Source organism: Microchirus variegatus (genome assembly GCF_963457635.1).
Source record: "Microchirus variegatus genome assembly, chromosome: 2".
Lineage (NCBI taxonomy): Eukaryota > Metazoa > Chordata > Actinopteri > Pleuronectiformes > Soleidae > Microchirus > Microchirus variegatus.
In genome coordinates, this window is record NC_139803.1 from 10,210,626 (window position 1) to 10,224,695 (window position 14,070).

The 14,070-nt window shown below is 41.5% G+C and overlaps 1 protein-coding gene across 1 annotated transcript in view; it reads left to right on the top strand.

Annotated features, from left to right (window-relative positions):
* cblb (Cbl proto-oncogene B, E3 ubiquitin protein ligase) overlaps positions 1-13,812 on the top strand; it is a gene marked incomplete at both ends in the record, with an annotated part of 45,990 nt that extends 32,178 nt beyond the window's left edge. Inside the window, 10 exons of the mRNA XM_083910754.1 lie at positions 1,858-2,058; positions 2,819-3,013; positions 3,390-3,776; positions 7,422-7,513; positions 10,183-10,317; positions 10,410-10,474; positions 11,084-11,197; positions 12,618-12,797; positions 12,908-13,018; positions 13,559-13,812. Of these exons, the coding sequence (XP_083766880.1) occupies positions 1,858-2,058; positions 2,819-3,013; positions 3,390-3,776; positions 7,422-7,513; positions 10,183-10,317; positions 10,410-10,474; positions 11,084-11,197; positions 12,618-12,797; positions 12,908-13,018; positions 13,559-13,812 (1,734 nt within the window). The remainder of the gene's footprint in view (positions 1-1,857; positions 2,059-2,818; positions 3,014-3,389; positions 3,777-7,421; positions 7,514-10,182; positions 10,318-10,409; positions 10,475-11,083; positions 11,198-12,617; positions 12,798-12,907; positions 13,019-13,558) is intronic.
* Positions 13,813-14,070: the final 258 nt, after the last annotated feature.

Sequence of the window (14,070 nt, forward strand, 5' to 3'; positions counted from 1 at the left end):
GGTGGTTCCCTGACTATCCTCTCTTTCTGTGTATTAGTCAGCAGAGGGGTGGAACAGATATAGGCCGCCCCCTCAGAGCTTGACTGATGATCTCGGCTCTTCCACATCCTGTGTGCTCTATTGACCACGTTTGATCTCTGCAGAGTGTGGGGGCACATGGCAGGATTCCCGGGTTCCGCCGATTAGTTTGATCCTAAATCAATGCATCGAGGACTTTGAACCATTTTACACACGCTTTTCTCTGGCATGTTTTCACCACACTGTGGGAGACGACGTGTACAGTGTGCTATGTGTATGTCATCAGTATAAAGCAGTAATGCTTTCCACAAATGACTACAATATAAAACGTTTTTTTTTTCTCATTATTCTTGGGTTTAAATCAACTTTTGAAGGATTTTTTTAAGTGCTTGCTCATCTGAGGTTTTTATCTGTGTTTGATGAACCATCAATTCCTCTGTGTAGCTAGACATTGAATTATCATGAACAAAACACAGAGTATATTTAGTAGAACGCTTGCCTTTACAGTAAGAAGACTCTGGTTCATGACCCGGTCAGAACAAGGGCCTTTCTGTATGGAGTTTGCATCTTCTCCCTGTGTGTGCGTGGGTTTTTTCCGGGTTCTCCTCCGGCTTCCTCCCACAGTCTAAAAACATGTAATATAGGGATTAGGTAAATTGGACACTCTAAATTGACCTCACGTGTGAGAGTGAATGGTTGTCTGTCTCGATATTTGTGGTCCTGCGATGGACTGGAGAATTGTCCAGGGTGTGACCCCGCCTTTCACCCTATGTCAGCTGAGATTGACGACCCTCACGGGGAGGATAAAGCAGTAGAAGATGAGTGAAATCACATTTTTGCAAGGAGGTTTTAATGTTCGATGTGTAAATCACGAAAGCATAAAAAGTCATAATCACCCAGACACACTAGTTGCCTTCCACAGCATATTGGTCAGTTTTAAGGGAAAGCCCCACTTTTAACCTCCAGCAAAAAGTATTCTGTAATTAAATGGCCCACACAACCAAATCACTACGGTCCATCCAAAATTGAAGTCTGGTCCTGTGCCTGCAACTTCCATTTTCCAAGATGTTTGAAGGTTTTTCTTGGATTTTGTGAGCAGATTGTTGTAGTTTGTCACTTCAGTCATGTCTGTTGTTAAACACTATGGTTTTGTTCAGTGTATATCACACTAGTCCCCTCGTCCCTCTGGACTCCCCCCCTCTTAACCTTCCACTCCTTCCCTTTCCACCCACTCTGATTAGGATTATGTTTCAAACATGCCTTTGGTGGGTCCCCCACTAAGTCCCCAAACATATGGCTGCCACAATTGCAGCTTTGTTCTCTGTAAACATTGTCTGCCTTTGATTGTAGCCAGTGAGGGAGAGAGAGATGCTCTGAAAACCAAAACCCCCCCTTTAAGATCTTATTTTTAACCTCTGTTTGACAGCGGCTGCCATGTGGAATAAGTACATGTGGCCAGTGAGTGTAGTAAAGTTTTTTTTGGTTTTTTTTCTCACTGAAGAGGATCTGCACCAGCATGTGTCCACTCCTTTCAATGAAAGATTAACAGGCTAACATACAAGCAGTGCATGATATTAAACATATGTATCACAATTCTTTGCAGCGACAGCTTTCTGCTCCACGGCCTAATTCTTCATGTTTCATAAACACAGCAGATGCATCGAGTTTACAAATTTCAGTGTTTGCATGTTTCTCTTGACCTAATATGTGGTGTGGTTATGTGCGTCATTACAGACAGTAAGAAGGGAAGTTGTAAAGTCTCTTAGTTATTGATGTGTGCATTTGTGATGTATCCAGTTTCATGTTATGTCTCCCCCCCTCCAACCTCGTCTTTTCCAGGAATCAGACGGTCAGGGTTGTCCATTCTGCCGCTGCGAGATCAAAGGCACAGAGCCCATCATTGTGGATCCCTTTGACCCACGAAACGAGGGCACCAAGTGCTTCTTCCTGAATCGGCACAGCTGCCACATGCTGGACCTGGATGACGAGGAGGACCGAGAGGACTGCCTGGTCATGAACGGACTGGCCAACATCAGGAAGGTACATAGTTGCACTCAAATCAAGTCGGCTTTATGTGTATAACCCAAAATTCCTTATTTATGTCTTAAATGTGCCTTACATGCATCCAAAGTTGAATTGAATTGAACCTTTAAGAGGAAGAGAAAATTATTCACATTGTACACTGTCAAAGTGCATCAGGGCAAATGGTTAATTTCCTGATTTTCAAAAATTCATTAAAATTATTCCTTAAGAGATATGCAAATATTTTCAATGGATCCTTGTTAAGGGTGACACTGACTTTTTTTGTGTAAAATTTCAAGTAATTCCGAGATACTTTTTGTTTTTGAGACTACAGTCAAGGTGTATCAGGGCAAATGGATAAATTCCTGATTTTCAAAAATTCATTAAAATTATTGCTTAAGAGATATGCAAATATTTTGGATCCTTGTTCAGGGTGACGCTGACTATTAATGTGTAAAATTTAAAGACATTCCAAGATATTTTTTGTTTTTGAGACTAAAGTCAGCTCACTGTCGCTTGAAATTTGCAAATATTTTCAACACATCCTTGTCCGGGGCGATGCCGTCTATTAAGATGCCCCCCCCCCCCTGAATAATTATTCCTATTATTTCTATCTGTACTTTATCTTCAATTCAATATCATGTGTAAATGGTTTGTTTTCATCTCTGTTTCTGTTGCAAAGTGAACAAATATCTAATTTTAAATATTATCCTAAATAGATCTTAAATATTAACACCTCTTTCAGCCATTCATAATTTCTTACCTTTTTTTCTCTTAGCACTGCGCCGAGCGCCAGAACTCGCCAATGGTGTCTCCCAGCTCTTCGCCTGTCAGCCAGCACAGGAAAGCCCACAGTGGAGACACTGGACACTGCGTGCAGCACCTTGGCCTTCCCCCCGTCCCTCCACGACTGGACCTCATTCAGAAAGGTGCCATCCGCTCCCCATCTGCCAGTCCCACCGGCTCCCCGAAGGTCAGTCGTGGCATTTTCCCAGATGCAGAAGAAACAGGTTGCCTGAGTTTTCTGGCCGTGGCTGTCACACAATTATATATATATATGTTCTCCTTCACAGGACAGATGTGTAAACACAGGAAACATGTTCAAATTATTAAGGAAGAGAAAACAAAAACATATGACATTAAAGCTGTTCAAGGCCAAGAACCAGTTGCCCTGAGTGACAGGGAAGTGTAAATGCATCAATTTCTGAATGGTATGAGGAATGTAATGAGATGAAAAAGGCTAAATCAAGTCTTCCTGGGCTCCAGCATCCACAAAAAGCCACAAAAAACCCAACATAAAATATATATATCGTTTAGAGTTATTTAAAACTTCCTTTCCATTTCTCTAGTCTTCACCAGGCATGTCCAGGAAGCAAGACAAGCCTCTCCCAGCTCCACCTCCTCCCCAGAGGGATCCACCTCCACCACCTCCCCCGGAGCGTCCTCCTCCCATCCCGCCGGAGTCGCGCCACTCTTGGTTCCCCACTTCCTCTTCCTTGTCCTCTTCCATGTCGTCTTCTACGAGCGCACTCTCAGACTCCCAGATGCCCCCCGAAACACGGCCAACCAAAGACAGCCACTCGGTGGATGCCCACAGGAGTGGAGTGGAACACCAGCTCCAGATGGGACACGCCGGCCACTCCCTCCTGAACGGAAGACCACTAAGTTGTCCGTCTGCGGGATTCGGAAGGTTACATCACAGAATGGAGGGGGCAGGAACCGCAGAGGGCTCCAAGGTAGGGCTTATATTTCATTTTTTTTTTCTCCACAATAGTTTGTTTCAACATTTCACAGTAGTTGCTCACAGCAGAGGTTTTTATTCAGCCCAGTAATCCCTACATAATGAAAAATATTCCAGGGACCCACTCATGTATTTCCCTGTAATACTTTGACAATGAATTTTTTGATTAGAGAGTCATCTACGAGCTTAGAAAATAGAAATGAATTTAATATTGATTGCACTCCAAAGGCTTTTTTATTAACTTATGAATACATTAGGGGTGGGCATTTTGAGCAAAATATGCTTTCTGACAGTCACTGGGGATTATTCAGTGAATATTTGTATTCCCAAGTGCACTCACGCCCGGCCCAGCAGCAGTAGCAGTGTGTGCTTTCTTCAAACTAATTTCTCCATGGTCTTTAAGAGGGGAAGAAAAAAAAAAAGCTTAAGTGCTCTGGCAAATATACGCAACAGTCTTTAAATTAAATTTCTACTCGGGCCATCATTTTTTGTCAGAGGGCAATTCTCCACTCCAGGAAAACAAACAAGAACAAGCTCCACTGCGTGTTGAATTTACAGGAGCGGCTTCAAGATGCATTCAAGGAATCTTGCAAATGTCATCACTTCCTCAAACCTCCTTATGCAGTTCACTAAGCAAATATCACATTTTTTGGTGTATTTTTGACTGTAAATATAAATAGTTGCCTTAACAAAACCAAGTTAACATAGTTTTTTAATCATAACAGTTTGAATGGAGGAATCTATAATCCCGCCATGAGGGTTTGAACATGTGCAAAGCAGTGAACTCCAGTTGTACAGTCACTTACATTCTTTAATCTTTGCAAGATTTTAACCAAGAACAAAATCAAAGCATGAATCAGTGTAGTGCATCATCAATTTTGCGACTCGGAGACCCCTGAAGTCCAGACTGTTGCAGAGATTTTCAGGTGAGACGACCAATGAGTCACCGATGAGTCGAGTTGAAAGATTTTATTGTCGACAGCTCAGATCCGAGGAGAACGCCTGACATCTGAACAGTAAGACATCATCGCAGATTGTGGCGAGCAGCGTGTCAGGTCTGATAGATACATATAGTTAGTAAGACAGATGGCTGGCACCTTTGGTATCTAAGGAGTTTGTGTCTTATCGTACGTTATGGCTGTTTATACTGTACAGCTATTCTGTTTATGAGAATATGTGAGTAATTAAACTTATTAAACTGTGACCTGATGAAGAATGAGGGATCATATGAGACTGTGAAGACTTGGTAGTGATGGGGAACGGGTTAGTTACTTGGTTAGTTTCCCACAAGGGTTGGCCAAGGTGCTTTACAGATAAAAGGCACCGGTATAAAACATAAAAGCAATAAAAATAAAAATAAAACAGTGAAATAGTGTTCAATGGTGGGGGCAGATTTAATTTCCATGGGGTAACCTGTTCCAAAGTTTCGGGGCAGCTACAGAAAAGGCCCAGGTTTTTAGTCGGCAGGCTGTTATTAGACCTCCGAGCTCGGGGATGGAGCGTGAAGAACAAGAACTTCCGAGAGGTAAGATGGTGCCAAACTATTAAGAGCTTTAAAAAACAACAATAAAATTTTAAAATCGATCCTAAAAACAAACAGGAAGCCAGTGAAGAGAGCGCAACACAGGTGTGATGTGGTCTCTATTCTTTTTTCCCGTTAAAAGGCGAGTGGCAGCGTGACAAGTCTTTAATTACTATGTCCACTCCATAGCTGTACATAGTATGACGTAAGCACTGGGGTTTTATAGCAAATATCCACCTGTTTTCATTGAATTCCTCAAGCATATTCTCCACCAAACCCTGAGAATTAAATGTGTGTGTGTGTGACTCTGTAGATGAGGCATGCTGCAGATTCACTGCAGTGTGTGGGAAGGAATATAAATAAGAAAAAAAAAACTGTGTTATAAATAATAAAAAAAAAAAGAAGAAGCCGCGATTTAAGTGAAACTCACAGTTTGAGCCGACAACTCAAACATGACTAGGCAAATCCCGCAGAGACTGCCTCAGCAGTTACCGTTATGTGTGTGTGTGTGTGTGTGAGAGAGAATGCTACTGAGGGTGTGCATAATTTCCACACACATACTCTCTCTCTCTACTTTATCATTTGAAGTGCTGTGCACGCACCCGTGCACACGCAGCCAATCACTCGCTCTCCCCCTCCTGAGACGTTCTTTGATCACAAAGTGCTTCCCGTTTGCTTGAGTAGAGCGTTGTCATGTTTGGTCACTTTCTGCAAGGTGACACGGTCATTTGCATACTTTGTCTTCCATTGAGAGGCAGGTGTGCTTTGCATATAAATCAAACTTGAGTGAAGGTCAGGGTTTTTTTTCCGAATTGTCCAACAACACGGTGTCGCAGATAGGACGCTATTTCTTTTCAAAGCTGAGTCAGAAACGATATGTCATTCTGAGATGTGTCTCCTTCACAAAAGATTGCATCTGGATTAAAAAAAAATGGCAGAATAATAAAACACATCTTATTTTTGTCAAGGTTTTTAAAAAACGAAAACCAATTTCCACTTGTCCAGCTTTTGATCAAAGATCCAAAATCCACCTGGGCCTCAAACGCACCACGCAGCACTAATGTATTTGCACAGATGTTGGAGAGGAAGTCGGCCACACACAGTCGATGTCGATGCTTAGCTTCGCTCGTGTCGCCTGTTAACACATTAACAGGTCTGTGCCTTCTCTGTAAATGTTCATTATTCTTGGCAGCGGGTCAACGTTTATGTTCATTTCAAAGGAGCAGAGAATATCTGCTTCGTGTGCTTAAACACTCGATATGGACACAGCATATGTACTGTACTGTAGTGTTTATGTCTTTGTGAGCTTTAAAACAACAACTTTAAAGAGCCTTTTTAGGGTTAAAAACCTGTTTTTGTGGTCAGGTTTAGAATTGGGTTTAGGTTAAGGCAAGGGTTGGGGTTTGGCATCTAGTTGTGATGGTTAAGGTTAGGGTAAGGGGCTAGGACAGGGGTCTGCAACCTGGTGCTCTATAGCGCCACATGTGGCTTGAGATCAAGGCGATAAATACAAGTGTTTTAAAATATTTGTGCATCACATCCAATGTCTATGACAAATTCGATATAAAAAAGCCTTAACATTATAAAAAAGGCCCCATACATTTTTTTAGTTTTCCACAAACAATGGAAGGATTCTGTGATTGAAATTTCTTTTTATAGATCTTAAATTCCATAAATGCAACAAAATCTCGTTCTTTTAAATATAGTATACCTGTATAAAAAAACTTTATCCATGTTATTATCTTAATTTCATGTGTGAAATAGGTTTTTTGTGGCTCCAGGTTGATTTTATTTGTGTGGAGAGGGGACAAAAATAGCTCTTTTCATACTGATGGTTGCAGACCCCTGAATGCATTATGCTTATGACGTGTCCTCAATGAGATATAAAAACTAGTTTGTTGGTTTTTCTCTTTATAATACATGAGAAAGTGAAGCACGCTGCTGCCTGATCACTCAAGAAATCTTTATTTTACATTATATCAGGAAATAGTCAGTAATTTTTAAAACTTTGCCCAAAGGTCTCATCACTATTGGAAGTTTAAAGTTCACATTATCCCTTCATCAAATTCTGTCTGCATTGAATCCTATTTTAATTCTCTCCTGTTCTCTTCTTTGCAGCCTTTCTCTAATGGCATTCAAGTCAGCGATGAGTACGACATCCTTCCCTCACGCCTCTCGCCAACTCAGTCCTCACTCACCAGTAGCCACAAGTGAGTATTACACACACACACACAAACCATAAATGTGCTCATTGTGAACATTAATGATGATGTTTATGTCCGTCTGTGTGAAACGCTGCACAGGTCACTGCTCTACAATTATTTTCAAAAATCCTGCCCTTTTTGATCTCCATCAAGTATAAATTGCATTCCATAAAAGTGCTTTTCTTTCAGACCACTGCTTTTATTCCATAGACTGAAATAGAGTCATTATGAATGGACTATTTTATCCTTAACCTTTGACAAGCAACGGACTAAAGTTAAGATAGAATAAAACAGACAAGTTGAAAAGTGAAAGATAAAAAAAAAAGTTCAGATAAATTAAAACCGACAAATTCAAACAGACAAAAGGTGAGATCAAATAAAAGGGACACATTCAACACAGTAGATGGAGTTTGATGATTAATAATAATAGAGTTTAAAATGCAAAATACAGAAAAAAGATGGTCGACGTGATAAAGGGAGGATGGTCATGGATGGGTTAAATGTAGAGAAAGAATTATCCCTCGAGGGGATTAATAAAGTATAAAAGAAAATGGAGAGGAGGGAGGAGGAAGGTGTGTAAGTGTGGAGAAGGTCAGTGAGATAATGGTGGAGCGAGGTTATGGAGAGGCTTTGAATGTTAAAAGGAGGATTTTGAATGTGATGGCAGAAACAGATGGGGGCAGCCAGTGAAGAAGTAAAGAAGAAGCCACAGTAGGTGGTCCCTCAGTGTGGCCCCGTGACGTGAGCTGTTTGTGTTCGCACCCGACAAAGAATGTGACCACATGCAGAGACCACCTCTGAATGTGACGCTCGCTCACACCTGTGCACCTGCGAGATCGTATCTCACCAGAGACAGATGTCGATGCGGGGTTTGCACTTCTCTAAACAACAGCCGTTCTGTTTCCGTCAGTAATAAATGTGAAGTTCTGTCTCGTGAAGCCCGCCTCTGCTGCGATCTTCCATATGAGTGAGTCCCAGCAGCCTCGGGGAAGAGTCCTGGTTTTGAAGAAAAAAAACGGCCCTTTGAAAAATTACAGCTGAACATCAAATAGCCTTTTAGCTCGCAACCAGAATTGGATTAGGTATTTCTGTGGATCAGGCCGCCGTCGAGGCAGGGGGATGGAGCTGCCACTTCTAATGAAGCTGAAAGAGGAAGTTCTGCTTCTGCTGAATACGATTTGCTGCTGTAAAATATAGTGATGTTGTCAAAGCAACACACACACACACTTTTTCATACAGCACCTCAGTGAGGACACTCATAGACATAACGCATCCTTTACCGTACCTTTAATCATCGCAATCCTTAACCTAACCCTTACCCAAAATATAACCCTAAAAATAAGGCTTAACCCTCAAAAAACCTTAAAAAGTGTCCTCTTAAGGTCAAAATGTCCTCATTCTAAACCTTGCTACGTTGCTCTAAACCTAATCAGTCCTTAGAAATAAAGTTCTGACAAGGTCAATGCTATTCACACACTGACTGGTGCACATCAATTCTGAGCATATGTGGGTTTTATTTGCACTATCACTTATTCAGGCTTTACACACATTTTATTACTGCATTCATTCATCTCTCATAAACTTAGCGTATGTTAAATAACAGTAGTTATAATGGGGAATTCAGCTGTGCAGGATTTTCTTGGTATTGATTGGCCAAAGAGAGCGATGCATCATTCAAGGTAGATATTTAGTTAAAAAGGTCGATGCAGGAGTTAATACCACAGCAAATAACATGATTGTACTGAGTCGGTAAACTCTACTCTAATTACAGATACAGAGCCTAAAGTAAACATGATTTTTGTTTTTAACTCTTTGACAGTCTTTTGCTGTCGGTAAAATACACTCCATGGTTTAGATAGAGTCTGTTCAACTTTCTCTCATCCTACTCCATGATATGCTTGAGATATTGCAATAAATGTATGTAAAATAGACACGTTATCAAAGCTAGTCACTATTGGATTCCGTCCATTCATCTATTGTCTACCATTTTATCCTCTATGTGAGGGTCGTGGGGTCACTGGAGCCAGCCTCAGCTGACCATTCACTCATCATATTCACACCTACGATCAATTTAGAGCGTCCAATTCACCTAATTCCTACTTCCGCACGTTTTTTGGGACTGTGGGTATAACTAGAGAGAAGCCACGTTTCTTTGCCGCAAGGCAACAACACTAACCATTACCCCGAGGAGTCTTCTATGCCCATGTTTTTGGCAGTGATCCAACACTTCCATCTTTATCTTTAGTGATCTGCTAAAATGTTTTCCTTTCTGCTCGTCCCCCGACTGGTTTGGCACAACAGTGATTTACCATCTTCACATTTTAATGAATACAGCCAGCGAAGAGACAAGTTGCCTGTGACATATCGCCTGTGTGTATATCTCGCCTGACGCCGATGTCGATAAATTTGAACAGCGCATCTTCCTGCGTAACGGGATCCTGTGACGTCAGCTACCAGAGAGCTATACCAGCTAATTCTCTCTTTATACAGATATATATACAGGTTGACAGAGCAGGTTTTGTATGATTTCTAAAATCAACAAATGCAAAAAATTAAGAATGCATCAGTGGCAGCTGTCCTCCTCCTCCTAATTGCACCATGAAAAAACCTCATAAATCTTCCAGCAGTTTGGAGTGACACTAATGGAAAACTTTGGTTGTCGTGCATCTTTACAGACCCCCCAACCCTTTCAGCAGTCCTGTGGTGGAGCGACCGCAGCGGCTGATGGAGCGGCTGGACGACGATTATCAAATCCCGTCATCCAACCTCTGCCTGAGTCAGGCTCCGCTCTGCATCTCTGTGCCCGGCAGGTACTGACACCCTCACTGCTGTATCACCATAGTGACCTACTGAATATATATATACACAATTGTGGATTATTATGGTATGCTTTATGTTTCAGGCACTTGGATAACGGCTCACCAGAGCCATCCATTGATGAGAAGAGGCCTCACCCACCAGAGCCTGGTGAGTCGAACACCATTAAAGATTTTTTTTTTCATGAGATCCCTGACATAATCGTCTAATGCAGGGGTGTCAAACCTAAGGCCCGTGGGCCAAAACTGGCCCACAACAGGGTCCAATCAGGCCCGCAGGATGAATTTGTGAAAAAAATACTGTAATTTTCAGTTTCAGATACCTGTGGCTAAATGTTTTTATGTCTCTATTGTGATCTGTAAATGGTAAAACTGAGGCATAATATTCTTGAAATTGCACTAAATCTTCTCAAGAAACTTCAGGTTATTCATGTTTCATTAAATGATGCACGGTTTGGAATCCTTGTGGTTTATATTTTATATACTATTATTTTACTGCTCCTGCCCATTATCTAAAATGAGTTTGACTCCCCCCATCTAATGTCTTGTGGTGCCCTCTCCTGGGTTCAGGTCAGATTTAATTATTTCCATACAAATCAATTTGATTTCTTTCTTTCAAAACAAACAGCAGAGAGATCTGTCTTGTTCTGCCATGTTAAAAAAAATGATGTACTGAACCCGCTGTGCCCTCCTGGAGGCGCTGTTCACGTCTCAGGCCGCTGCTCTTTGCTGAACTCATTTTCTTGCGTGTGCTCCTCAGGTAGACACTCAGACTTGGACAGGGGTTTGGTCCCGGGGGCAGCACACGCTGTCCTCTGCCCCTTCACCACCAAGCAGTTGCCGTCCGACTATGACATCCTGCTGCCGCCGCAAGGTATCACACCCTCACCTCCCCCTGTCAAAACACTTCTCTGTTATTGTCTTGTGTCTCTCTTCTCATGCCCTCACCTCATCTACTGCCACACCAGTAGCAGGTTATTACAGGATAATAATATTATTAAAACTCTTTTTATTGTGTGAAATTTGTCACTAATGGATCACGACTGCTTGTTGCTTCCTGCTGCAGAAGCTCTTCCCCCGTAAAGCACAAATGCTCAGGGCAACCAAATGAGACAACAACAATTCCCATGATGCCATGCTGCTTCCTGACATTATCATATTCTAATTCTTTTGTTATTGTTTTGACTGAATACAAATTGGCTTCAGAGGACGCAACGCCAGGCACGATCCCTATCAAGGACCCATTATTGTAATTAAAATCTGATGACCTTCCCTCACTTTGCCATGACTTCATTGGCTCGTTTTAATTTATTTAAGTTATCTCAGTACAGAAGTTTTCATTCTTATAAGGTTTCAGTTCAAACCATCCTCAGTCCCGAACCTCTATATCTATATATGACTATTTAACGCAGAATAGAGGAATAAGTCCCAATCACATTTCTTGTATTTTTTCAGTCAATGTAATATATAAGGCTTTTAAAACAATAAAATGTAAATATACATGAATAAGTAGTGGCCTGTGTGAGGGGAGAGTAAAAAAATAGATGATGTAGAAACGGCGTAAACAAAATCTAAAGCCAAAACTGCAACGAAAATAAAAAGAAAGCAACAACAAATAGATCAAATGATAGCCTTGCACATGTTAAGCAACATTTCTCAGCGCTGATTAACTCAGCCTGAAACCAATCGAGGCTGCCCTTTTCTCTCTGACTGCACTTAGATCTTCAGGCAAGTAATCCATCAGAGGCAGCCATGTTTGTGTGTATATATACATATATATATATATATATATATATATATATATATATATACATATATATATATATATATATATATATACATATATATATATATATATATGTATGTATTTATATATATACATATATATATATATATATATATATATATATATATATATATATATATATATATATATATATAAAAAATATTGGCACTTTCCACAGGAAAACCTCTGATAAACTTCCTTATACCACTTAATTACAGTGCTTGTCATTGATCCAATTAAATGATACACATTTTTGGAGCCAAAAACAGAGTTTTCTTCCAAAGTCTGTCTCTCGTGCTCATTCTAATTGTTTGTCTTTGATCATTTCGACCATGAATAAGCTCCCTTTGCCTCTTCCTGTCCCCGTCCTCCTCTCTCTCTCTTTCACAGCATGCTCTTCATGTAATCCAGCATGTGGCTCTGATTTTATCGTCCGCTCACAGAACAAATATATAAACCAGGGCAGAGCTGAGATCTTAGTATTTATTGTGGGTTTTTTTTGCATCAGAAGATCTGTTCAACAGTCGCCCTCCATCCCAGCCTCCGTCTCCTCCTCCGCCGCCGCCACCAGCGCGCCACAGCTTCACCGACCTCTCCTCCTCTTCATTGTCCTTCAACACCTCCACGTCTGTCATCACGCGGCCGCACAGGCCATCTTCTGGACACGAGCACTTGCTCTTGACCCCCGGTGAGCAGCAAAAAAAAAATGGACCTCACGTACGTCATTTGCCGCTGAGTGACAGATGGCAGCAGGGGTTTGTTTACCTGACTTTGTCTGTGTCATCCGTTTTGGTCTAGACACAGTGTTTGACATGCTGAACAATGCTGCTCCTCTGCCTCCGGTCAGACGATACACTGAAAATGTGAAAGACTCCAGAGGCTTCCGCCTGGAGTACGACCATTTACCTGGTAAGAAGCTCCGTCGATGGTTATAATCAGTTTTGGGAGAATGTTCCTTTTAAAAAATAACTAATGGCTTTACAAAAGTTACATTTCTGTCTGGAAAAAGTAACTTGTTAGACTACTTTCTGACTTAAAAGTAACTAAACTACAAGCACGAGAGCAGCTCTTTAGACTTGATTGACACAGACATGCAAAGTTTGTCTTGAACTTTGAATTCCGTGTATTTGGATTGAGCAGGTTGTATTCTAAACCTGTTTTCAGACCTTGAAAATGGTCTTGAAACTTGGTCTGGATGTTCCACATCCTGCTGACCTTTTCAGGATGTTTTCTGAGTGCAGACTGCATTTGTGACCATTTCTATCATGATAAAAGTTTTGAACTCTGAATGTACTGGCCAAAAGCTGTTCTTCTCTGACAGGCAATGATTGGTTTACCCACATTTCCTGCTCCCAACAACAGCACCTGCTATTTCCCATTTATTCCCCTGAGACGTTTTTATACTGACATTATTTCTCCTCTTCTTCTTCTTCTTCCCTCCGTCGAAAGTATTGATGGACTGCTCGCAGGCTCCTGCCAGGCCGCCCAAGCCACTGCCAAGGAAGATCCCTCCGGACATCCAGTCGGGCAAACCCCACAGCACCGAGTCGGAGACCGTGGACGCCAAGATCGCCAAGCTGATGGGCGAGGGCTACTCCTTCGAAGATGTGAAGCGGGCGCTGATGATCGCGCAGTACAAAGTGGACGTGGCTCGGAACATCCTGCGAGAATTTGCCTTAGTGGCCCCGAGACTGAACCTCTAGTTTTTTTTTGTTTTTTTTTTAGAGACAGGGGCAAAGAAGAAGAAGCACAACAGCGAAGCTGTGCCTCTGAATGGAATCTTCCAAAACAAAAAAAAAAAGGGCTTCTTCATTCTGCTTGGCCTCAGATCAGTTATGAAACACAAATTATCCACAGAAACATTTCAAAGTTCAAGATTTCAAGAGGGGAACTCGCCTTTTGTTTGCCCGAACAGAGATAATGACGCACAACAAAATGGCTCAAACCAAATCGCAGCAGAA